The 27,813-nt window shown below is 37.1% G+C and overlaps 1 protein-coding gene across 4 annotated transcripts in view; it reads right to left on the bottom strand.

Annotated features, from left to right (window-relative positions):
• PREX2 (phosphatidylinositol-3,4,5-trisphosphate dependent Rac exchange factor 2) overlaps positions 1 to 27,813 on the bottom strand; it is a 286,239-nt gene that overhangs the window by 155,611 nt on the left and 102,815 nt on the right. For all 4 annotated transcript variants that reach the window (XM_067712136.1, XM_067712134.1, XM_067712135.1 and 1 more), the window contains 8 exons: positions 27,536 to 27,669; positions 23,863 to 23,966; positions 19,184 to 19,333; positions 16,145 to 16,289; positions 12,106 to 12,206; positions 5,098 to 5,201; positions 4,341 to 4,390; positions 1,704 to 1,779 (listed from right to left, as the gene is read on the bottom strand). In XM_067712136.1, coding sequence (XP_067568237.1) covers positions 1,704 to 1,779; positions 4,341 to 4,390; positions 5,098 to 5,201; positions 12,106 to 12,206; positions 16,145 to 16,289; positions 19,184 to 19,333; positions 23,863 to 23,966; positions 27,536 to 27,669 — 864 coding nt within the window. The remainder of the gene's footprint in view (positions 1 to 1,703; positions 1,780 to 4,340; positions 4,391 to 5,097; positions 5,202 to 12,105; positions 12,207 to 16,144; positions 16,290 to 19,183; positions 19,334 to 23,862; positions 23,967 to 27,535; positions 27,670 to 27,813) is intronic.

Consider the following 27,813-nt stretch of genomic DNA (forward strand, 5'->3'; position numbering starts at 1 on the left):
GACGTTGTCATAACAGACCACTAAGAAAACCTGAAGAAAAAAAGAATTGCAACTTGGTCCGTTTTTTGAGCAACTTATTTTAGTCTTCTAATATTCACACTTGGAAAGTAAATGCGCCAAAGAGGGGGAAAAAAAAAAAAAGTTGATAACTGACTTCCTGAGTCAGAACTTTAAATATTTATTCCACATCAGCTTTTGCTTCAAAGAAACTTTCTTCGGTTTTCTCATATAATCAACATATAGTACAAGAATTCATGCGAATTCTGTTAACAGCTTAATTTCTAGGTGAAATTCCAACTCTGTTACCAAATATAGAACCAATCCCAATGACACACACTGACCATAGTGTTATAAAAGGCTCTCACACTAGTCAAGCCCCTGGACATAGGAATTTGGGTTTTATCGAAAAAAAACTGTTTGGTTTAATCTAAGATCTTAATTTCTAGATAAAATAAATCTAAGTGCCATAAAATGCAAAAATAGGGGGTCTTGGATAGTGTAGAAGTTAACATTAAAAATAAAAATCTCAAAATGTGTGTGCACAGATGAATCAAATGGGAATTAAACGTTAATATTTGAAACAAAAAATAAACATTTCTATGACTGAGCATCAAACGTTATTATCCACTTGCAACAAAGGAGGTAGGCTAATTTCTTCAATAACAGAAAAGTAAATTGACTCAAATATCCAAATGTAATGACAACATTTCAACCAAGCAATATCCCCTTTCTCAAAATAGTAAGTTCTGTCAAAGTGGATATCAGTTTTCTTAGCCTTTTCTTTAATCCCTGGAAAACATTTGACTATTTATTACTTGATCTAGTACAATAAAACATTTAAATAAATTTATATTTGAATATCTATTATGATGGGCTAGATGCCTTGAGTTGCAAATAACATTTTCTCAATACCAGCTATCAGCTCCCACATTCTAAGAAGCAGAACAACAATCACAACAAATTTTATACTTTCCTATTTACAGTGTATGCAGATGGATACTGTATTTTTTTTTGGGGGGGAGGGGAGTGAAGCTTGAGAGTGGGCCAGTGGGGAGGGGTAAATATTTTGTGATGCTGTCTACCTATGGGCTTATAAAGTTTACAGCTGCATTAGGAGGACAAGCATTACCATTAGCATGAAAAGTAGGGCAGATCTCAGTTGCAAAAGCTTCTAGCCATACACTTAGGGCAATACGTAAATGATACATCTTATTGCATTCACCCATTCACCCTCCCCTGTTCACACTAATTGGAAATTTCAATCCATTTCAGAGAAGTAAAGCTCATATTATCAAAACACAATTATTATCTAACAGAGAAGAAGGCACAGGGAGATTAGAATAACCTGCTAGGACTAAAAACCAGATACCTTAAAACAAATCAGTGAACAAAACATACAAGTAATTTTAGTACATGCACATTTATTTAAATTATACTTCGTTTCTTGACGGATCTCAGATGATATTTTTGAATCCAGAAACACCTTCCTCTTGAAAGACAATATTGCATAAAAATCAAGTCTGGGACTCTGAAGTCAGATGATCCAGGTTCAAATCCTAACTCTGCTTCATTTTAGCTGTATGAACTTGGTCAAGTTATTTCACTGTCTCATTGGCAAGTGGGAGTTTTAAAAAGTACCTAAATCATTTCAAAGTCTAAAGCAGCAGTGAATGTAACTCAGTAACTTCTATTTGTCTATTTACCTGTGCAATTAACCAGTCTATCAGCTTGTTGGCCATAACCACAGATTTGTAGGTTCTTAAGTGGTAATCTTTATCTCTATAAAGGAAAGAGAAAGAAAAAACATTAAGCAAGAGGACAAGTAAGCACAAGGAACCATTTCATTTCGTACCAGTGTGCAACAGAAGAGTTTACTCAATGTAATTTGAATTGACTGTCCCACTTATGTGTAAATAAGACAGCTTTACAAGGTGTACACACCTGAAAACTCCCTTCACCAGCTCACACCAGAAGAAGAAACCCACAAGGATACCAAAACAGCACATTTCTTCTTTCACATTTTCCTATATCCAAACTGATTGTTAATGCTATGTTACCTGGTAATAACTTGGCTAGAAATACAATAGCTCATTAGTAAAAGAAGAATAAAATAGAATTCCCTCCCTTTAAATCGAGATAGAGTCTACGAAAAATCTCCTCAAAGTACGGGAAATAAAGCAACCCCTTGTATTTCTGCTCCTGAGTTCTCCAGGAAGGCACGATTTGCCCCAGAGGATTATTCGTTAGGCTCAGCTGTAGTGGGAGACCTGAGGCCTGTCTTGAGGGAAACACACCGAGAACCTCGTTATTCATTTTGTCTGATCAGAGCACGGACTCAGCCACGCTGCATCCCCAGGCAGCCCCGGGAATCCTGGCTCTCCGCAGCAGACTCTCCTTTCTGCAGACTTCCCAGTTCTGAGAAACGTTTCAAAGTCTAGTTAGATACCAACAAAGTGCTCATGATCAGAATAAGGCCCCAAGGGTGGAAACCTGTAATTCATTTACTTTGCGGGCCTGGATCAAAATGGAATGAGAAAACGACAGTCTTTTCAACATGTCAAAAAAATCCAAACTGCAATCAACTTGGCGTGACAAATAATTACTGGCTATATTCATGGTTCTTGAGCTTCTGTCAGTAGTTTACAATTAATACTGACATCATTTCATCCATTTTCACAAAAAGCTCCCTGAAACATGAATGAAATTTCTGAGAGTTCAACAGTGAATGAACTAGTTAGCCAGTAATCAAGAGCAGATTTTTAAAAATCTTTTTAAGTCTACCTCCCTACTTCTGATACCTCATCACCCATTTCATCTTGGTTTCCATGTGTCAATAAGAAGGACAGGGTAGTCTTTTATAGACCACACGTGGGTCTGTAGATTCTTCACCCAAGTCATTTTTCTTTTCATAAGCTGAGTTCACACATGACTATCGTACATTCCATCTGTTTTATGGGTTTTTTTCTCATAAATTTACCTTGCACAATTCATAAACCATCGTCATTTCTAGCCAAAGAACAATTCCTTCTTATCAGCTCTTTCAGAATGTAACTTTCTTGATAAGAAATCCCACATGGCTAAAATATATTTTCAGAACACATTTTCTCACATGTGAAACCTACATATACATACACATGTGGCCTGAAAAAATTCTCCAGTATCGTCTTCTATTAGTTTAGCAGAAAAAAACCTTAAGTATCGAACCATCTTTTAGCATTACATTATCCAACATATTCACAGAGTGCCTGTGCCAGGAATATAGCAGGGAATCAACAGATGTTGGTTCCTTTCACCTCTTTTTACTTTGTGAAGCCTGCTTGTGAAAGTGGACAGGGCATTTTCAGGAGTAATAGGTAAAATTCTGTCTTCTCCTTCGGGACCTGCAGTGTGGGCATTCCAACGCTGACCAGCAACTTTTGGAATCTTTTTTTTTTAAGCTCTGCGTTTCCTTGGAATTGGAAAGCAGAGTGAAAAACAGAAACACTGTCCATCAAACGTTTGGATTCTACAGACACAACTGAAAAGCCTCTATATTCATTTTAGAAATAGTGTGTTCATTTTTCTGTTCCAAAAAGTATGTTTTAGTCAATAAACTCCAAATGACATCTGGCCATCTGAAATTAGTTTTACATTACATTACATCCTACTACTTAGTGTATACCAGTGCATATTACAAAAGTACTGATGATCTCTGTTAGTAATCATAACACAGAACTCAAAGTTTTCTGCTGTTTTTCTAAAGAGATAAACTGAAAATGAATCCTGATGTCTCTTTAAAAAACAAAAAGGCATCTCTTCAGAAGTTAAAACATGGTACAGAAAAAAAATGAGAAAATTATAATTATTAACTCCAAATCAATTCTTAATTTTCAAGTGCAAAATTTTTTCTTTGGATAAAAGATGATTAAAAAAATATTGTGAAATAAAATACATATCCAAGATTTGATTACACAGTCTAATGAAAAAAATTACTATACAAATAACCATAATGGTAAATATTTATAGTAAACAGTATTTTGAAATCCTCTACCAACCAGCCAACTATTATTTATTAAATATTAACTGAAGGTGGATCATTTCAAAATCAAGCCTGTAATTTACTATGAATTAATGGCAAATAATTTTAGAAATCAGAATAAAAAGAGTAGAAGAAATGGTATAATTAGAGCCTCAGAAAATTCAGAAATATTTTCAGATAAATTGTGACTTAATCTTTAAAAGTAAAATTTTCACTTTGGGAAGAAAAACAAAATAAGTTAAGTTCCAGCTTAATAATATTTATCTAATATGCAATATAAATATTTCCATTTAACCTCCCAGAACTTAGAAACTAGACTCACCTTATCACTGGAGTAAATAGACTATGAAGACGGCAATACAATCGTACGCCCTATTGTAAAACAAAAATATGTCAAAAGCAAGTAAGATCACTCAAAGGACAAACCAATGAAATTTTGAATAAAACAGATTCACTGTCAACATGCTGAAATCATTACCCTATTATTCAAATGATACATTACATCATAAAAATAATATAACTTAAATCTTTAAAAACAGGATTAAATTGTGCTATGAATTTTTCATATACATATGACATATACATACACAGAGGACTTTTAAAACTATTTTCTTAAAATATAAAATTTTGGGATATAATGTAAACAGAATATAAATCTATGTAGTGGTCCATCATACTACTTGATCATTACATGTCAATATAAATTTTGTCAAGTGTACAAAGAAAACTGATATTACATAAATTTTATGTATTTATCTTTTTGTTAAATTTATTCAAGTATCATGACCACTTGTTGCTACATGTGAAACAGTTTTCAACAGATATAATCTTCTGAGTTATGCAATTGCACTATTCCCTTTTAGAATTAGATAAACAGAATAAAAACAATAATCTAACATTCTAATTCTTAAAATAGCAAGACAAAAATCAAGAGGTTTGCTTACGTAGGTCATGTAAAAATTTTCTATACCGGCAGAATTATTTTAAGTCTCTCTACAGGATTTTATCTTGCTGAAGATAAGAATATAACGACAACACGAATTCTTTTATTGATAAAAGGTTATGGGAGAGGTTGTTACCTTTGAAATCACATCCTGCATCTCATTTCTTGGATAAAAGGTTCCATCATCATAGCGAAATCGATATAACATCTGTTCTGGTTTGAATTGATGTTTATCCGTAACTAAGAACATAAGAACAGTATATTAAAATCCTGACAAACTAAAAACTGGCAGATAAAAAACATATTCCCAAATACTGAAACTTTTAGTTTTATCAAAAGCTTTCATTTTCCTAACATAGTAATGCTAATCCAGTATTTTGATGGTAAGATTCATGATAAGATTTTGTTACATAATATAGTTACAACTTCCATGTAATGACTGAAGAACTAAATTAAGGTTAGCCACATTTAGGTAGCATAGCGTATGCATTTGTGCGTGTGCGCAGTGATTTACACTTAAATAAATAGACGAGTTTGTGTTTTCTATTTCTTCACAATGCCACAAAGTCAAGCAAAAAGTGCCCTTCGAACAGCAGATACTCCAACTAGTGAGTTATAATTTGACTCTCAGCCCCAGAAGTGAATTTTAGCATTTATCTGTCTTATCCCACAGCGATCAGGCCAAGACCACACATATACCAATCTTGACCATTTATCCTGTGTTTAGATCTTCAGAGTAGATTAGATAAATTCAGTATGTAACTGATTCCAAAATTTTAACAGTTTTCTTACACTGACAAATGCTTTTGTTACACGTCACTTAATTTTTTTTTTCCTCAGTGGAAAATGAGAGTGGTCAACCTTCACTTCCATCCTTAAGATAAGACTTTCCATTCATAAAGACTCCTACTAAACTTTCTCTCAAGTTTCCTTTTATTCTAGGTAGTCTGATAAAAAAAAAAAAAAAAAAACTGTTCTAGAAAGGAAAAACCTCAAATTAAATCTCAAAGAGTTTACATTTAAATGTTTTATTTACAGGGAATGAAAAATTTGCAGAAGAGATAATTTGTTGCAATGGGCTCTATTTTCATGATTACATAGAAGACTTTGACCTTTACTTTTTGCTAAAAATGTTGAAGGGGGAGAAAAATCTGTCAGAATTCTCATGAACTACATTGGTGAATCCAGAAGAAAGCCAAGAGACTTGTAACACACACACACACACACACACACATACACATACACACACACACACACATACACACACACACACACACACACACACATATGCAAAGTTTCAGCAATTTCACCCTCATCTATCCAAACCAAATGCATGGCTTGCAGCCATAAAACTGAGACAGGCTTGCTGCCAAAAAGGGACAGACAACACAACTTTTGGCATCTTTTTTCCAGATTAAGCCAAAAAGAAAGAAAAGCATATGTGAAAGAAAAATAAAATCGGAAGAAATATTTTGAAATCCTATGGCATGTCTCAAGACCAGTTATTTATTTCTCCTGTGCAATCTACCTATTCCCATTTTTATCCCTTAAGAGTCATTGAAATAAGTTATTATATTGATGTTCCAAAATTCAAGGAAACTTGGGCCCAAAGGTATCTTGCCACAATAAAACAAGTGGTGTTTCAACCTGTTCAAAATAGAATGCTTCACTGTAAGGTAAACTCTTGTGACTTTGCTAGTGAATCTTGGGCTAATCTGCAACTCTACGCTGTTGCCTTGGAAAAACAGTGAATAGTTCTGCATACAAATCCACTCCCCCAACTTCTCGAGCATGGAAAATGGGTTTATTAGCTGATGAGAAAGGTTGCTGAATGACATCTTTTAAACAACTCTGTGATGCTGGATATTACCAGGGATGTACTGGTAAATGATGAACAGCTTGCTCTCTAGTGTTGTGGAAGAAGGAGCACTGATGTGTAACATTTGCCAGTTTCCACGGTATCAAATACTCCCACGCTGGCCAATTTCCAGCTACCAAAATAAAGTCACTGAACACAGAATGAGATGTGCAGTGACACATTATTATTTAGTATTTCCACCATACAAAAATAATAGACATAAGTAACACCACGACCACAGATAACAATAAAATGTAGTAAAATGATTAGGAAGTGATGAGTTCTAAGGGTATAGTACCTTTGTTTATAATATAATTTAGGTACTTATATGTTTATATAATTTAATTTTAATAATAGCTGTGCTTAACTACAAGCTTGCAATTTATTTAAACAGTTAATCACCAGCTCTCTACAGCTTTGACCAGCCAACTTCAGCACACCACTGGCTATAATGAATGAGCTCTCTGAATTCCCACATAAGCATTTATAATGTAAATAATAAAGCCAGACAAGAAGAACATTATCAACATATCACAGAGAAAACATATGCTGCCTCAACCCAAGAATTCCCAGTACAGCAAGGCTTTGCCTCTGATGAAGTTCTCAACGATATTTGCAATGTGAATAATAGCATTAACAGTCAACTTTTTTTTTTTTTTTTGCTGGCTCTTTATAAAACAGATGGCTCATTCAACTTTATTTTAGGAATTCTATTTTCACTAAAATGCAGCTGGAACCACATACTAATGAAACTAGCCTGCTTGGCCCATATTTCTTCATTCTAATAAAATTATTAATGTGAAATTGCATAATATGTTCTCTTATCCTAGGCTTGGGAGAATCTCTATTAGTTAACTTTGGACACTAAAAAAAAAAGGTTACTTCCAGCAACAAAAGTTCTGTATACCAGATCGGACATTACAACTGATCAGATCCTGGTAACAGTAACAGCACAGGCCACTGAAATCAAACTGTGACCAACAGGACTTTTAATACAGGGTACTCAGTGCTAAATTTCTCAGAAAAAGAGTTAAGCAGGTTATAAATATCATTGTTCAAAAAGATTTCAATTCTTTTAAGTTAAATAATAAAGTGTCCTTGAATTTGAAATTTCAGAATAAATTTTAATACAGAATTTACTACTTTCTTTTCAAAATTGTATTACTGGAAAAGGTGGTGTCTGAGGAAGGGGAGGAAAGTTGATTAGGACTGAAATTCTGATATCCGTTCCAAAAAAAAAATCTTATGCTGTTGATTTTTTCTCTTTTAAGAGGAGGCAATTAAAATATTTTGAGACATATGTTAACAAAATAAGTAAGGGTGGTTCTCTCTGTGATTCCTTCCAGATCTTTCAGCAGTCCTGAACTGAAAAGGTCAGACTCTAGAGTACTATGTTCATGAAGAGATTGAATAAATATTATTCCAACTCCACTTTGTACTAACTTAAAATTGACTTGAATGTGTCTGCCTAGCTACGCATGCCTTCAGCGAAAGTAACAACAGTTTTGTTACTGTAAAGTAAGTAAAATTCCACCCATGATAGTTGTCTTCAATTTTCAGAACCTAATTCATTAAGTAAACGAGCAACTCTTCCTCATACAATTGCTGGATCACCTGTGTTGAAAGATGAAAGTAAGAGTGGATGGCTGACTTGAAAATAATCTTACAGCTCCTCTGAAAGGATAACCTCTCCTTGCGCCTTGACCTTTCCAGCTTTGGGAATAAAGCTTCTCTAATATCCTGTTATCTGTTACAAGGTACCTCATAGTCAAAAAGGAAAATACCGTGACAAACTTAGCATAGCTCTTTCTATAATATAGTTAAGTAATCCCATAGAAGTACAAAAACTTACATATCCATAATCTTTTAAACGATTTAATAGCAGTATCTATTGTTGACAGATAGCTTTAAACCATTTTTTTCTGTTATTTATAATTCATAAAAGATTAAAGTGACTCAAATTAACAACAGAAGTCACAATAACCTCAACTGAAAACAGAAATGTTAAAAGTGATTTTGTGACTATTATGTGCTGATATCATCGTAAAACATTAACAAATAAATATAATGATTACTCTGTCTTTCATATGATTTCATAGATCTTATATTGACCCAGGAGCTAAGCCTCAGGGGCAGAAATTGGGTATTTTTTTACCAAATTGGTTTAGCTTTTGTTTTTCCTGCATATGCATGTACAGGACACTTCTAGGAGCCTCTTGCAGCCAAGGGTGACCACATATCTGAGTTGTGCCCACGGACATGTGCACAAAAGTGATGCACAATGGGAAGGGTACAAACCCATTTAAAACAAACAAGAAACTCCACCCTTCCTTCAAGGTGACCTTTAGGAGCACTGTATTGAAGATGGAAGAGCTTCTGTTGGGCACCAAAAACCCTGCATGGAGCAGGGTGCCACCACCTCATCCTCCACCACTGACTGAACTGTACATGAGTGACAAATTAGCTTCTATAATGTAAGCCACTGTATTGGGGAGGTTTACTTGTTACAGCAGCTAGTGTTAACCAATACAATTTTCCTTCTCAATAGTCCTTGCAAAAAATTAGTTCTCCCATCCTAGTAGATTTCTGTCTTGTCTGAAAGGAAATATTCCAGCAGCTGGATTTCTTGATGGACAAGCTAAAAAGATAGGCTTAAAACGATTAGACCGTAAGAAAAAAAAGGTCAAGGGTTCATATTTACATACCTTCATGTACCTGGCATAATATCTTACATGTAGAATGAAGGAAAGAATCAGTAAGGAAAGGAGTAAATAAAAGGTATCCATAAACAGATTTTCCCTTCCTTGCTCTATTGGTAATACACAGGCCCTGGAAGTACACAGTCTGAATGGGAAAAGAATAATCACTTCTGAAGGTCAATGATTGTATACAAAACCTCTTTACATGCCACCTACTTCAGCTTTAATAGATTGCAGGATAAAACAAGTACAGTCCATTCTTGTCCCAAGTATATACTTGGTCATGGGGTTAGAAGAAGGGAAAGAGGAGCATAAAGAGGAAAGCCATCTAACTCAACATCTTTTCATTTTTACTTATAAGATACTGGATGACGCTTCTTAGCATACTAGATGCTAAATGGTGTTTTAATGGCATTAATGAACCAAGTACAAAACCAAATACAATTTATCAACATTATCTGCTCAAAATATATTTATTCACTCACTCAGCAAATAATTTATTAAGCACCTATATGTGCTGGGCATTCTAGGTGTTTGTTGTATATTACACAAGGCTCCTGTTCTCACGGTGCTTATATTTTGACTGCACTCTAGAGTAGGGATGGGAGATAAAGAGAGAAATATTAAAGAAAGAAACAAAACAACATGATAATTTCAGAGAGTGATAAGTAGTACATGAAGAAAATTTCAAAAATTTAAGAAGTAGTTTATTGGAATAACGGGACTGGGTAGGATTCTAAAAGGCAGAGTGTCATGGAAGATGAGTCATAATACAGAGACTTTTGTCGTTTCATTCACTGCTGTGTCTCCAGCACCTAGAAAGGTCACTGGCATATACTAGAAATTAATAAGCAATTGTTGATTGAGAACAGCAAGAGCAAAGATCCTAAATGGGGAATCATCTTGGAGTGTTCAAAGAAGAGACAGAAGATCAGGGTGGCCCCAGCGTAATGAGTTAGGTACAGCACTATGTGATAACTCAGAGAGGAAGTCAGGGGCCCTATCATGTAGGGCCTTGTGGGCCATGGTAAGAGATTTAGGTAAGATGTCTGGACTTTTCTTTAAGTTTAATGAGAAGTTAGTAGATGCCTGTAAGCAGGAGAGCACCTGAATCTTATATACGTCTTAAAAGGTCTCTTCAGCCATTACCTGGAGAGTGTTCTATGGGGATGGAGGACAAATGTGGAAGCAAGGACAGAGAAGGTGGTGACTGAGAAGAAGGTGGAGATCCTGGAAGGGAGAGCGGTGGTCTAACTAGAGAACTGTTTGGTGGTAGGTGCCAGGGGATTCCTATCTGGGTAGATGGTGGTACATTATATTGGCAGCATCTACTGTGGTGGGGAAAAATTTGGAGGATTTAGTTTGTTTTCACCTCACTCTAATTTGGAAAAAAAAAATGAACATCAAAACACCACCGCCAAATACCCATATTTATTCATAGTTCCCTGCCTTTTTCTCCTCTCCCACATTTTGCATTAGAAATTCTTCAAGCTTTTATTCTTAGTCCCATGATCATTGCTTTCTTGTTTTTTGTTTGTAGTCTCTTATCGATGTGCTAAGAACTTCATGCTCTCTTGAAATGATTCCCAAATCTGACCCTCACGCTCTCTCTACCCCGAGTGTTACACCCACACATTCTCAACCTCTTGCTGAACGCTCCCCCGCAGATGTTTCATACCCAATCCACCGCAAACCCTTCACCTTCCCCCCGATGCTCGTCCTCTTGAATTAGCTATGTCTGTCATCCAGACAAAAAGCTCAGAATAATCTGATCTCACCCCTCACTCTTCACCTCCTAAGTCCAAACAGACATCAAATACGTTGTCTCAGCTTCTCCAGAATTTCTTGAATGGGTCCCTCTCATCATGCCATGGACACGGCCCTGGTCCTTTCCCTCCTGGGGAAGGAAGGGTCCCCATGGGCAGGGATCTCTGTAATCTCTAACTCTCCACTCATCTGTTATCTCCAAAATCAAGATCTGGTCACTCCTCTGTCTCCAGATGCCCATCACCTCCTCATGTCCCTCAGAAGAAGCCCCACATACACAGCCAGCAAGTTAAAATCTGCTGGGATCAGGTGTTTGCCTACCTTTCTCACCACACCCCTCGTCCCAGCATACTCATCCGTGAAGGATACGGTCCTGCCACGTGAGACTCTGACTTAGTTCTGAAGAGGCCACCGTGAACCTTCCCACTCCCGTGTCTGAGTGCTACTACTTCCTCAGGGTGGAATGTCCTTCTGTCTTCTGTCCTTGTCAGAGTTCCATTCATTCTACAATGCCCAGCACTAAGGCCAATTCCCTCACAAAGCATCCCAAATACTCTAGTTAGAACTCGTCGTTCCTTCCTCTTCAGTCCCACGTCACTTGCCTGGAATTCTGTGTTGGAACTGTCTGTTTCAAGTTAAATATATCACCATAAACCCATACTCCCTGAAACAATATTCTGTATAGATGAGGCACTCAAAGATGTTGGAAAAAACATAAGCATCCTATAATGTGGAGAAGTTTTATAAACTAAACTGATCAATGCAATGAAGATACACGTAATTTGTGGATAAATAAACAGACGATTAATAAAATAATTACCATGATGGATGATTCCATTTTCTAACAATGCTTGTCCCAAGTGAACACCTTCCTCAGGCCTGTGAATCTCTCCAATTTCCAACAGCCATGACACAAATTCACTGCAACAGAAATCCGATGAAGGTAAATCATTAATTTTTTTCCCCCAGGAAGTCTATCCTTACCATGCATTTATCAAGCAGCTATGAAAGGAGTCTCAAAATATAAAGGAATGCTTGCAGTGCATTTCACGTACATGGTTTTCACATATGCAAGGCCCACAGATATAAATTGGACTCTATTCTAGAAAACTCATGTCCATACATTCAGACTTACCTAAGCTATACTTAATAACTATTCAGCTTATTGAGACCTTTAGTAAACACAAAGGGAAAATTCTGAAGTAGCTTTAACTATAGGTTATTACGCACATAAAAGCGAATTTGGGACGAAAAAGAAAACAACAGATCCTAAAGACAGCTAAACGACAGAACTAGATAGAGTAATGATGACTTAATATAAGACATAAACTGTCTAAAAGTAGCTTTCCAGGCACAAAGAACCAGTGGGTTTGAAACTCCAAAAGGGCAGACAAAATTAAACTGCATGCCCTGTATGGTAGACAGACTTCTAAAGATGTTCTCCCACCCCCCTATCAGGAATCCTACCCCTTGGTTTGTCAATGAAATTCCAATCTAGGTAGCCCTGTGAATGGACTGGCATATGTAATTAAAATCCCATGTCAGTTGTCCTTAAAGTATGGAAATTATCCACGTGGGCCTGACCTGATCAGTTGAGCCCTTTGAAGCAGCGTTTTCTCAGGCTGGTGGCACAAGAGGAAGTGAGAACAAGTAAAAGCACAGGAAAGGTTCAATGTGCCACTGCTGGCTTTGCAGCAAGAGGGGGGTCATAGACCAAGGAATATAGACAACCTCGAACGGAGAGCAGCCCTGGCCAATGGCCAGCATGGAGACGGGAGCCTCACGCTTACAACTACAAACGATTAAGTTCTGCCAACAACCCGAATGTGCTGGAAAGTGGATTCTTCCTCAAACGCTCAAGATAAGAGCCCAGCCCCTGCTCTGCCAACACCATGATTTTGCCCTTGTGAGACCCTTAGCACGGAACCTGGTCTAACTCACCTGGACTTCTGACCTACAGAAATACAGGCTAATACATGGGCATTGTTTTTAAGTCACTAAATATATGGTAATTTGTTTTGCAGCAATAGAAAACTGATACACACCAAAAGACACAGAAAAGTCTGACTACCTTGTTTTCAAATTTTAAAATTACTTGGTAAATTCATTGTTATATCTAAACTGTCATCCATAAGGAATACTCCAACACGAAACCAACCGTCAGAACTGTCTATCGCACACATCTGATGTGGCTGAGAAAGGCCACTGAGGACCACAGCTCACATCTTTCAGCACTTCGGGAGAGGATGGGGGGCCCCAGCATCTCAGATAAGAGAGGTGATGTTTTGTAACACTTAGGAGAGCTTCAGCTCAGTACTGATTTTTTTTTATGGCCATGTGGTATCATTGGGAGAACACTAAATACAGAGACTTATTACAATAAAATATTTAATCATGCTCATATTTAAAAAGCTAACATTCGAACTCTTACATTAACTAATGAATATATTTTTAGAATGGTTTTATTTTTTGCGCAGAGGCCAGAGGAGCAAAGCTATGGAAAGTGTCAGGAAATTACTTTTCCATTTATTTCAAAACTAAAAGCAACACATATGGTAAAGCCAAATGACCAAGGGATACAGAAATTCAAAAATGGATGTCTAGTCTACAATGCACATTTTAAGGCAGAAGAAGTTGTTAAAGTTCTTTATATGCTTCTATTAAATAAGAACGATCCGAAAGAAAGAAAATAAAAGTAAAGTAGAATATAGTATAGCGGTTAAGATCACGAACTTTGCAATAAAACCACCTGGATTCAAATCCTGTTTCTGTCTCTACCCGCTGCGTGATGTTGGGTTAGTAAATTTAGCTCTCTAAGCTTCAGGTTTTTTCCTCAATGACATAGAATTAATAAGACTATCAACCCCATAGTGCTGTCCTGGAGTTAAACGTAATAGTGTGGGTAAAGGGTTAATAAAACCCCTTCTTCAATAAGGACAAATTTGACCCTGGGTTAGCTTTGTAGCTCTGCTTCCCTAGAAACCTGATGAAGGTCGGGTGTCAGCTGTGTAACTAGGCAGCACTGCTTGTGGTAAAAATGGCTTCTGATGGCTCAACTCCATACTTATAAATATATGGTGAGAAGCCATAGCCTGGTATGACTCTCTTGTAAGTGGGCACGTGATCTGGGGACCCTGGAAGTTATGCCCATGAAGTTGTTACGAGAAAGAGCATCTTCTTTGCAACATGGGACTCAGAAACCAAGAGGGGCTCCCAAGCTGCTCTTTCCTTTGCACAAGAACCTTCACTTGGGGCACAGCCAACACAAGCAACTCTAGCTTGCTGGCAGCTGTCTGTCCTGCTGGGAGCACCACCCCACTGAAGAAGAGGCCCCCTGCTGCCCTGAAAGCACTGGGTTTCCTGGCCTGTATTCTAACGGGGTTGGGATTGGTGTGGCCTATGGTGAGCTTGTGTGCCTGCATAACTAATTAAGAAGACATGCTAAAATATAATGAACACTGCTGTAGAGTAAATCCTAAGAGTCAGCACAGGGAAAAAAATGGTTTTCTATGTCTTTAACTTTGTATCTAAATGAGATAATAGATGTTCACTAAAGTTCTGTGGTAAACCTTTCATGATGTATGTAAGTCAAATCATTATGCCGCACACCTTAGACTTATACAGTGCTGTATGTCAGCTGTATCTCAATAAAACTGGAAGAAAAGGAAAAAACAAGACATTCTGGTAGGTATTACAGGTAAGCACTACAATCATTTCCATTGTTAGAGAGGAAAGAGAAATTTAACTCCCCCCGGCCTCTCAACTAGCCAGTGGCAGGACCAGATTTGAGTGGGGACAGTCTGATCGTGAAGTCTGGGCTATGAACTACCTCTCCAGTCTACTTTTATAGCATTGACACTGGCATTTACTAGCTGTATGAACGTGGGCTAGTCACACTCCCTGATCACTAGTTTCTGAATCTTTAAAAACTATAAGGTTTTTTGGGCTTCCCTGGTGGCGCAGTGGTTGAGAGTCCACCTGCCGATGCAGGCGACACGGGTTCGTGCCCCAGTCCGGGAAGATCCCACATGCCGCGGAGCGGCTGGGTCCGTGAGCCATGGCCGCTGAGCCTGCGCGTCCGGAGCCTGTGCTCCGCAACGGGAGAGGCCACAACAGTGAGAGGCCCACGTACCACAAAAAAATAAAAATTAAAAAAAAATAAGGTTTTTAACTCCGAAGTATGTACTGGAGGATTGGAAATAATTATCGGAAGAAGCCAGCACAAAGGCTGCCCTAAGCAGAGCTACCTGAAGGCATCCCCCCCACCTTCTTAACCCACCAGGGACTCCCACTTGCAGCCGTGCAGTTGGCTACAGAAACCAAAGGACATACAATCAATCTGCTCTGGGCTGAACAACCAAGCGACCTCCTTGCCTGTTCCTGTGTGCCTGGCCCCTCGCGTGACCCACTTTTTCAGACTCTCCATCTATATCCCTTCATCCTTAGCCCAGCTGTCTAAATTCTGAATTAATTGGTAGTGTAGACTGTGTGCCCTTCAGTGTAACTGACTCTCAGGTCCTGTATTCATGTCCTTGCCGGACTCTGTCCCTACAGGCAAACCCGCCTGCCCTCCCGCCCCTGCCTGACCCCAGCCTCTGCTTCACCCCTGAAACACAGTATATCAGAAATTACTGAAGTCGTGGATGAATGGATGAATGCCTTAACTTTTCTGGTCAGGATTCCTGGCTCTATGTCTACTCCCTCATCCCACTATGGCCCAGGAAATGCTGATAGTAAAGAAAGATTCAAAAACACTTAGGAGAATATTTTTTAGAGAAAAATGAGTGACTAAAAGAAAGTTAACACACGAGATCATGAAAATATGAAAGAAATACGTGCACCCGGACTACCAACCCTACCTTCCGAGAAAGCATTTAGGGAACGTAGTCAGTTTTCTTTTTCTGTCTTTGATCAGATTTCCTTGTTTGCACATCATTTTATAAAGTTTCTCACCCTGTTCAGAGATCATTACCCAGGTGTCTTGCTCCATTCCTAATTTTAAACCTATCGAAAATGAAACACAGGACAGGTAACTGAAAAAGTCTCTTCATACGTTCATGCCTTCATTAAACAAACACTCATTGTGTGTCTACCACGTGCTGGGGGCTGTGGATACAGAGCTCCTATCATAGGGCCCTGGTTGTCAAGAAGCTCATAGGGTACCAGGGAGACAGTCAGGGCAAGATGCCCGGGGCATCTGTGGGCAAACTGTGCCCCAGAGGCAAACAGTTTGGCCAGTGGAGGAAGAACAGCTGTATCTCAGACGCTACAGTTTGGCCAGCGGAGGAAGAACAGCTGTGTCTCAGACGCTACTGAACCCCTTCTGTAGGACTAGATCAGCGCAGCTGGACACAGGGGCCCTGGAGACAGCCTTAGAGGGAAAACTGTGCTACAGCAGAGACATATTCAGAGAACTTCGCCTCTATCTGAGAACAATAGGAAAAGTTTCACAGAAGGGCTGTGTTTGAATGCACGGGTATGAACAGGATTTCCAGAGAGAGAAAGTATTCACGAGGGCCTCTGAGGGATGCAGCAGGGAGCCCTGGGTTTCAGGTGACAGGACAGGAGGTGGACGGAGGGGTGAGCAGGGTCCATACTCAACTGCAGTCTCAGCGTATTTCACTCCTTCTCTACTGGGAGAACATCTACGTGTTTTAAACCGGAGGGAGGGGGAAAGCAGAGTAATGAAGGAAAGGAAGTTTTGTTGCTTTGGAAACAAAGCTCAGAGGACAGTGTAGGGGACAAACTGAAAGCGGGAGGGTTTAAAAAGAGGGAGACAATTAAGAGGGACCCGCCGAAGTTCAGGGAAGCTCAAGTCTCTGTAAACAATAGCAGGTTTGGAAGTTCAAGTGGAGTCCAAGGGGCAGCTGATTAAGTGGGCACGGAGCTCCAGAGAGACGACAAGGCTGGACATAAAGATTGAGAACCTGGCAGTGCAGAGTGGAAGTTAATCTGATGGGAAGAGACAACGCAGAGCAGGCAAGGAAGTTTAGACGTGACCACTGCCAAAGGGGAAATCCTGGGAACACTGACAATCAGCAAATGGGACTGATGAAGAACTGTGGCAGAGAAGAAGAAATTCTTGGATTATTTTTAGTCTTCTAGCTACTAAATTCCTTACTAAAATTTTATCCTTTACTATGGAGAAGCCATTAACATTGGTCAGTAATACTGAATAAGAGTAGAGCCTGTTGGGGCTTCCCTGGTGGCGCAGTGGTTGAGAGTCCGCCTGCCGATGCAGGCGACACGGGTTCGTGCCCCGGTCCGGGAAGATCCCACATGCCGCAGAGCGGCTGGGCCCGTGAGCCATGGCCGCTGAGCCTGCGCGTCCGGAGCCTGTGCTCCGCAGTGGGAGAGGCCGCAACAAAAAAAAAAAGAATAGAGCCTGTTAACATAAGCAGAGTTATAGAATGTGCTTTCTTTCTTCCTTTTTTTTTTTTTTTGGTCTTAAGGGCATTTATATGCACAGCCATTCTGGGAAGAGTTAAGGTTCAACTTGATGAAAAATTCAATTTACCTTCTAAATGATTTGTTATGCTATTTGAATTGACTGCTAGATTCAATAAAACTTAAAGAGCCAATTATGCATTCATGATCTCTGTTTTAAATTTTTCTGTCTGGTTCTTCATCTAAGATCAATCAAAGGAGTAAGTATTTTTAAATGTTTTGGAGATACTTATAAAAAGGTATGCTATGCATATTTTAATCAAGGTAGAAACTCTCTACACCCTTCATGGGGAAATACCTAAAGATGGAGGAAGCAACTCTTTGTGTTCCAAAATTTTCTCACCAATGAGATATTTTATATCTAGATCTCTGAGAAAAGGAATAAACACTGTCACGTTTCTCATCAATTATTTGGTAAAGAAAATAGTAGTTATACAAGCATTTCTATTTCCTAGCTGAATTACAGAAATACGAGTACTTGCAGGTAAACTTCATACAACTGAGTATCACCAGACCAAATACTGTTTGCAAACCTTGATAAAAACATGAAGTGACTTTGAGCTAGGCCTCCTTGTGTGAACAAGCTCCTTACTGAGTTACATTACATTCTGTGGCACTGTAACAATATTAAAAAGTTAATATTCATCCAAATTGCCTTATTTTATAATTAGAATACCAAAATATGTGGCCTAGGAATTTTCAGTGTACTGTTAAATATACAGGGAGCGATTGTTGCAGGCCCCACAGCGCTGCATTATATTATTAAATCATGTTTCTTAAAGGAAAACTCTATCATGATGCTTCAGAAATGGCAAGAATAAAGTGCAAAAACGGAACAAATTTTAAAGCAGGTGAAACTATTTGCTGTAAATTGAATGTCTGTGTGCCCCCAAATTCCATATGTTGAATCCTAATGCCCAATGTGATGGCATTTGGAGGTAGGGTCTTTGGGGATTAGCTCATGAGGGTGGAGTCCTCATGAATGGGATTAGTGCCCTTATTAAGGAGACCCCAGAGAGCTTTCATCCCTTCTGCTAGGTGAGGACACAGTGAGAAGATGGCCATCCATGAACCAGGAAACAGCCCTCACTGGCTACTGAACTTTGGCCTTCCCAGCCTCCAGAACTCTGATAAATGAATATCTGTTGTTTATAAGCCACCCAGTCTAGGGTAATCTGTTAACAGTAGCCTCAGTAGACTAAGACATTATTTAAAAGACACCACTAGCCACAATATAATTATTTTGCTAACTATATAAGGTTTTCTTTTACTTTATTTCAGTAACAACATTGGAAGTATTCAAAAACTATTTTAGCCTGGCCTTACATCACATAGTTAATCTAAGTGAACATCAGACACCATCTACTTTCTCATAACTTTTGCCCATTTTCTGCTTTCTTGTTAAATTGGAACCTTCACAAAGTATAACAATGCCCAATTCATACACCCACCTTTCCGCCGTTCTCTTTCTTTCAAAATAGCTTCAAACCATTCATGTTTCTCTTCAGGTGTTTTTGCCATACACACAAACCATTTATTTTTGGCTGTGTTATGTATTTTCCACCCATTAACAACAATGTGTCCACTGCTGTGGAAGTCAGCTGAAAATTAATAGGTAAAGGTGAATGAACAGATATAACATATATTCGAGTAATGCACTCATTCAAAAACGGTCCAAAACCACGGAATTCTTCAAAATACCTTTGCTTTATATATGTGTATTGAAGACCATACAAATTTTAAAACTTGAAGAAACATTTATATATTAAATGCAGTCAGAACATTTCTAACTCACAACATTAACATATTACAGGAAATTAACCACCCAAATTCATTAACATTCCTTTCCTCAATGTCCAAAAATATTGTTCAAGTTCCTAAAGCAATAAAACTTTTTTTAAGATTTTTTTTTAACGTGGACCATTTCAAAAGTCCACATAAAAAGAATTTATTGAATTTGTTACAATACTGCTTCTGCTTTATGAAAGAAAAAATTCTTCTTTGAGTGTGAATTCACATTTGTCTTTTTCTAGATCTCACCATAATTTTGGCTAAACTAACATCCTGGATTTGAAAATGTCATCAGCAAACCCTTTCTGGCAGCTCCCTACCTAACGGCAGGCAGAGAATAGACATTAATTGTAACCAGCCTTTACTGGCATGAGAGTCTGCAAAGCAAAGATTTCAAGACAGAAACACATACAACAAATGCCTGAATCAGCATCTGCATCAATTAAAGTGACATCTTCCATTGTCTCCCCCGAGAGACACTAAGAAGCTATGGTGGATTATAGGAGGTAAGCCACAGAACATAAAAGGTCGTGGCACTACACCTGTTTTTGTTGTTTGTTTCTGTTGATCTATTTTATTTGCTAAGTTCTGAGTAGAGGAAGAAATGGTTTGGTACTCATTCTCCCAAAATCTGGTTCTCATAGTCTTTTAGCTCCAAAATCACCATAAATTATCTGTGAACAGAATGTTCCAAAAATGCATTATCGAATGATTCTGTCTAGGTGGGGGAGAGGGCTACTTTAAAAATTCCAGGTTACATTTGAGCCAGGATAGGATTATATTATATATATCATATATTAGTTAGTTATTCTTCTAGCCATAATCTCATGAATACTCAATAACAATTTCTGTTAATACAGAGATTTAACCTGACAGAGGATTTTCCCTTTTAAAGAAATTACCATCTGTTTTTAAAAGGAATTTTTGTACTTTTCTTCTTACCTTTACATATTTAATTCATATTCACAATGCATACAAAATAGCAGAACCTAATAATACACGTCAGATAAGCATCATTGGAATTAGTAAGGTAATAAAAATTATTATTGTAGTTCCTAATTAGGCCACCATCCCTCCTTAATATCTCTAAAAATAACCAACTGAGAATTTATTATAAATTGCTGGAAAAAAAGAACAAATTATACGTGTTTCCACACCTCCCTCCCACAAGCTGTCACCTTACAAGGCCAGTATCACAAACCAGAACAAGCTCTTCAGATTCTCTCCCCTCTTCGAAAACCAGGCAAAGATTGCTAAGTGAACCGTAGCACTGCAGCTTAAAAGATCCCACATTCCCACTAGCGTTATTACCCCTTTACCCATACCCTAGACAAAGAAAACCACAAGAGCCACATGCAGCCTGCAGTAATAAAACATCAGACTTACTTTAAAATGAGCATAATGTATTCCGCCCACAGAACATAGGGGATCTCAAGTTCAAGTGCCAAACTCACCAGAGTGATGCTTCTGACCTTGTAGAGTATGTGCCCTGGGCAAGCCACCTCTGTAACCTTCCTTTCCTCCTGGGATTACTTGAGTCTGGCACTGCCCTGTTCACACCCCGCTGACTTTTCCTCCAATATTTTTCATTAGCAGCCATTTCTCAGCTCAAAAGCCTTTGGTAGCTCACCACTGAATCAAGTCAACACATGTAGGTTTGCTTTAGAGATTCTCCCTAGACTGACTCCACCCTACTAGGCAACTCCATTTCCCACTACGTTCCACTGTGTTCCCACCACTCTTCTTGTCTGCTGCTTTCCTTCTTGTCCTGAGAATATTCATGTGTCCCCCAGGCCAAGGCTCTCATCAAGCTATCCTGCTCTACTCTCTGCCTCATGGACCCTCACTTCTCTTTAATAGGTACCCACATATTCCAGGAAGACTTGCCTGACCACTCCAGCCTGTGCATTCAAACTTCCCTTGGAAACTGTACAAATGAAGTCAGAACCAGCATGTGATTGCACGTGGCTACTGTTTCATGTACAAAGAGCAAGCTCATTAGCTGACTATAAAATCTATTATCTCAATAACAGATTAATTGCTGTATCAATATAAGGTTTTCAAAGAACAGCTGTGTCCCCTAATAATTTACAATGAAAGGATAATGTTCCTTTTTAACATTTATGTGCTAGCTGTTCTCTACTGTGACAATTTAAAAAATCATAAGCAACTTAAAACACGTATACACACATGTGTATACATATGTATGCACACACATATATGTAATACATACAACAGACCTCAAAATGTAGTATAAGTATTTTGTAACGATATCAGTTACTAAATTATCAATGTTGTACAAAATAAGCAATTTATTTTTATTTATTTCAAAAGACTTAGTGATAAACAGCTTCATAATTTTAATCATAGTATCTATCTCAATATCTTCATTTAACAAAATAAGAATTAAACTCATCTATAAAGAACACCCTCATTAAAGATCACAGAGAAGTCCAACAATGCCTTTCCTTAAGTAGGAATTTTAAAATATTTTTTGAATGAAAGAACAAATAATCTATTCATTGCCAGTAAACACAGAAATTTGTAAGTTTCAGTGGATCTAAAATATTAATTTTATAGGAAGTGTCAAGAAGAAATGGAATTAAAACTGTCATTCATTAAGTGTGGAATATCCAAGTTCAATAGTCTCTAGTCACTGACTTTTTTAAAAAAAAAAAAAAGAAAAATCCAAGAGGCAGCCCTGAACAAGTCACTAATTATTTTGAAGCTATCCAGTTTGCAAATTCCTTACTCTTAATTCTGCAAAGCTTTATACAATGAGGTGGGGTTTTTCCAAAACTGATACAACTAACTATAAACCTCATGGGATAGTCTGGTATCCTTTCAATAACTTGCATTTTAATAAGATGAACAATAGCCAAGTATTGTATTGTTAGGCTAGAAAACAGAAGCAACTGACAATATATTATTTAGAACATCAAGAAATTGGTGTCTAAATAATGTATTTAACCTGAATTCTGGTGATCAACAGTGGGAATGCATAAATTTCTAAGAGAAGTTTTTAAAATTACAATACACTCACATTGTATTTAATGTTGAGAAAATTATTTTTTTAAATAAATGTTTGATTTTTGTCAAACAATAAAAGAACATTTTTCTGGCATCCAAAATAACATATGACATTATTTATGGGGAAAAATATGTTTCTAATTTTTCCTTTTAAAACTCTAAAAAGTAGCTTCTCCATTGACCTTTTTAAATTCCCAAAACACTGCCTCAAATTAATAACATTGAAAATTTAAGTGTATCAGAAAACAGCTATTATATTCTCGGTACTCTTTTCAACATTGTAAAGTTATGCCACTTTTTAATTAAGAATGTATTAAATCCAGCTTATGAAACAATACTAGTTGTTAAGGTAACTATGGTTTATCTGTTTAATTGACTGTTATGCAACAATAAAAACTATGTTTATTTGGTGACAAGACATGAAGATAAAGAGGACTATCATTAAGATAATGCTTTTATTTAAATGGAAAAGGATACAAAATTATAAAGTTCATGTTTCAAGTATTTTTTTACCTATGCACCAAAGGAAAATTGAAGACATTTAAAAAAAATTTTCTCATTTATTTATCTTTGGTTGATAAGATTATCTACTACTTTTCACCTATTTTTCTGCAAATTCCAATTTTTTTAATAAGCAAAATTTAGTTTTATAAAAACAATGCATTCAGTGTCTTAAATACATTCAAATATTTATATTAAAAATGACAGCTGAAACTTGTCTTTGAAATATCTTTTCAAGAACACCTTAAGAATAAAGAATTTCCATCTTATCCAATTCAAATTTGACTACTGTATTGCAGTCTATGGTTTGTCCAACACTGTATTACAGATCACATTTTCTAGAGGTCAAACATTCTCGCCCTCTGTCCAACCACACAAATAAACTAGTAGTCAGGACAGAATACAAATGATCTGGTGCGACTCTTTGAATGGCTTTCCAAGCCTGTACCATGAAAAGTAATTCTAGGAGGTTCAATGCTTTCCTACGATAGCTCTTAAACTGGACAATTTTAATAGCATCACGATCGAACAAATATGGACATTATGGACATTACTACTACTTTCTGACACTCCCAGCTATTTTTGTATCTCTGTGTTTAATGCTAGGGTTTAACATGTTTCAGCCGAATGTAATTTTCCATTTTATAAGAGTCCTCCTCTCCCTTATCTTGCCTTTTTCCTGTGACTGTTCTCCCTAACAAAGTATTTCTAAGCTGAAATTCACTGCCAATGAATTATTCAAGTGAAAAGTCTGTCGTACAGGGGAGTTTATTATTGGCATTCCATTTTAAATCTACCAACCACTTACCTGTGCCATCATCCACATTCTCCACCTCCATCACCTCTGTATTGATCCGGCCACGAAAAACGTACCGATGTCCATCGGTAGATGCTTTGCTATTCTTCAACCGTCTTACAATTGAATGAAATCACAAAAACTTGGTTACTAAACTTAATGCAAAGCAGTGTTAAAGCAATAATTCTTTGAAAAAGAGATACCAATTCAGTCAATAATATCAAATGTTAGGCTCTTGGTATTTTTTACTTGTGTCCTCCCATTCATAACAGCACAGGTTGCTCTATAAGATGTGACTTGTGTGCTATTTTTTTAAATAAACTGAAGCTGTAGGCTAAGGACAACATACAGGTAGGAGGGTAAATATGTACTTTTGCTCAATATATGACATCAAAGGTGCCTAATCAAACTCTGACAGACACTAAAAGTTGGTTATTCACAATTTCATTTGATTTATTTCACCTTCATTTCTCATTTTTCAGTAACCAGCTGGTAATTCCCATTTTTTCAATCCCTGGTGAAATTCAGTTTAATACTTATTTATGGTCCTTCTTCAAAGAAATTTAACTGTACTGGAGGTTATTAAGCATTATCTAGCCATAAAATATTTCCCTATATTGTTTTTATGATATGATAACTGTATACTTGAGGGATAAGTCTCTCAATACATTTATAATCCTTCATAAAGATCTTATTTATTTTAAAAATAGTCCAAAACATTTCAAAATTTTGTGTATGGTACCAGTCTTTAATATTAAAACCTAAGGAACACAAAGTAAAAAAACAAAAAAAAAAAATCCATGTTTTGTAATAATGTAATATTTGTAATATTTACAATATTTGTAATAATGAATTAGGCAGTTATGTATATTTATACTTGAATCATTGAACACTCAGGGATAGTGTTTTCAAAACTGGGTTTCTTAAATATATTAAATTAAAGAGGAAAGATTCTAAGAAATAATTCAAGAAGATTAAGTAATACCTAGTCATTCAAGAGACTTCAGTTGACCTGAACTATTCAATTTGACTCACTGACAGAAGTCTGCTAACAATTGAATATACTGAAATAATTATTAATGTATTGTGTTACAAAGACACACCGAGCAAAAGTTAAGATGTCAAGTACACTAATGCAGTGCCCCCTTCCCTCCTCTCCTTTGCATTTGACACCTGCCCTGGAGTGGAAGAGGGACGTGAAGGGAGGGGAGTCTCAAGGTGCTATCATGCTCCCTGAGTTCCTTTAGAAAAGAGAGCATATTCCAGCTTCCATGTCCTAAACCCTCATCAAAACTTCATAATCCTTCATCACCACTAAACAAAACTAAATTGACTAATTAATCTGACTGACCGTCTGTCAGCCCTAGGCCTTCACCATCCTGCACACCCATGTTCATTTTGAAAGCGACCTCTAAATGTCCTTTGTAGAAAGCCTAAATAACTGCTTTAAATGAAGGATTCAGGCCAGGTAGCTATGAAAGTTGGCATCGTTGGAGGCAGAAGAGAGAAGAATGCAGAGCAGAATAACACGCAGGCAACTGCATTGTCTCTCAGGGAGGAAACAGTGTCATGGTGTCTTGCAGAAAAGAATTTCTTAGAAGTTGGTACATCATACTTAAAATCAATCATATTTTTCAAAGCTTAATATCCCCAATAGCAGTTTTAGTCACAGGCAAAAAATTATGGCATGTTTATATATTTTTTATATATTATAATCTATCTACCTATCTATCTATCTATATATATATATATGTATACACACACACACACACACACACACACACACACACACACACACACACACACACACTACAGAATCTATCTTTGGGTCTATGTTCCAAAGCATTAATTTTCTTTGTGATCTTGCTGTGATCTCTGTCCAGGTTTTTTATATTTTTCTTGACCTGTAGATATTAATACTCAAACTGAAATCCCAGTAAGTGTCTGACCAATACTGTAACACTTAGCTTAAATAAAGAGATCTTTGGTCTCTTCAGAAAATGACCCTATTGAAGTATCAAAATTGAAAAACCCTGGGTTTCAAAATAATTTTGCTCTATATTGTAGTGTTGAGTACTTGCATAACTTGATTCTATGACTTCCCACCTGATGAATTTTAATGGTCACCAGGATATGTGTACAGTAATGTCACAATAGCAGAAAAACTGGAAACAACCCTAAAGTCCATTGATAGGAGAATGAATAATTAAATTGTGATATATTCAACCAATGAAATCTTTTTTTTTTTTTCTTGGCCGCACTGCACGGCATGTGGGATCGTAGCTCCCCAACCAAGGATTGACCCCGTGCCCGCTGCATTGGAAGGTGGAGTCTTAATCAATGGACTGCCAGGGAAGTCCCTCAACCAATGAACTCTTATGCAGCAGTTAAAATGAATAAATTATTGCTACACACAGAGATATATAGTTTACAAACTAGTTTACAAACCATATTGTATACAAAATGTAAACTGCAGAAGACAATACACTGTGATACTATCTTACAAATATCATAAACAAGCCAAAGGAAGCAATATCATGTTATATGTATCTAATATCGCACGATAAATTGTTTTTAAACTAGTTTCTCCTAAAATGAATAGCATCAGAAATGTCCAGAGTTGGGGAGCCTAATCCAGCACTCTGCTCTTTAAAGAATGTAGCTGTAGAATTAAAGTGAAATCACCAGTCCCTGGCTCCTATCATTACAAAATTAGGGCAGTTTCAGAAAAGGTTCAGTTTACTCATATTCTCTGAAAGATCTTTAGAGCTTAGAAAGTATATGGTAACAGAGATGACGTATTCTAAAATGAATGAAACAGATGGTATATTCACACCATTCCAATTCAGGAAGGGAATGGACATATAGGTTTATTTAGTGATTTCCGTTTTTAATCACTATGTATTTGGTCCACGTTCACTATACATACTTTAAGGCTATTTGCTAAACTGCATGATTTTAATTTTGTAAAACTTTTCCTATTGCTTACTTTATTTAACAATTACAGCTGTGAGACCATGAAGGTTCACGTCATTTGTACACTGTTAATTTTGCAAAAGCTTTGGCCTTGGGGGCAGGCATATATATAAGGATGAGATAACTCTAATGAAGAAAAGATCTCATTCTCAAACTGATGCCTTTAATAATCGCACCTAGATGGATGTGTTAATTAATTCAATAGGGGAAATCCTTTCACCATGTATACATAAATCATCACACTGTACACTTTATCTTACAATTTTATTTGTCAATTATACCTCAGTAAAGTTGGGGGAAAAAATAATTGTACCTAAACAACTTGAATCACCTTATAATTTTTTAAAGAGTTTCACACAGGTAGAATTAACAGCCTCTTCTAGATCTTCCTAAAGCCCATTTCTACTAATCCCAATCTTGTTACCAAACACAAAGAATTTAGGAGAGCATATTACAAGAAATAAACAGGTTCGTTTTCACGGATGGTAAAAAGGAATTTTTTAAAAAGCTCATTAAGATAGAGAGACAGCAATTTAATTATCTCTTGGCTCTAATCCTAACCCGTTCCCTTTCTTCAAGGTGCAAGGAGAGGAAGCTAAGAGTATGTGGAAGTTTACTGATGAGGTCATGAGTTCCTGGGAACAGAGGAAAGGTTGAACCTGTGCGATGGATAAACAGTTTCTGAACTATTACCTGTCTATATTCTTACCTGTGTTTTCGTTTGCAATACACCAAAAGGTTATCGAAAAGAAAAAACACCCGTTCTTGAATATTTCCAGAAGAAATTTTTAATAAGACTCCACACATTAGCATTTCAGTACAGGTGTCGGTAATGTTGGACCCCTAAGTCAGGAAAAACGGAGAAAGTAATGTCTGATTACTTAACAGAAACTTTCGTGTGTAATTCTTTTTTCTCCTTAAAAGTGGTTTGTTTTTATTTTAAGATGCAATATATGGACAGGATAAAAGTTCAAATAGTATAAATAT

Source organism: Pseudorca crassidens, chromosome 17 (genome assembly GCF_039906515.1).
Source record: "Pseudorca crassidens isolate mPseCra1 chromosome 17, mPseCra1.hap1, whole genome shotgun sequence".
NCBI classification, from domain to species: domain Eukaryota; kingdom Metazoa; phylum Chordata; class Mammalia; order Artiodactyla; family Delphinidae; genus Pseudorca; species Pseudorca crassidens.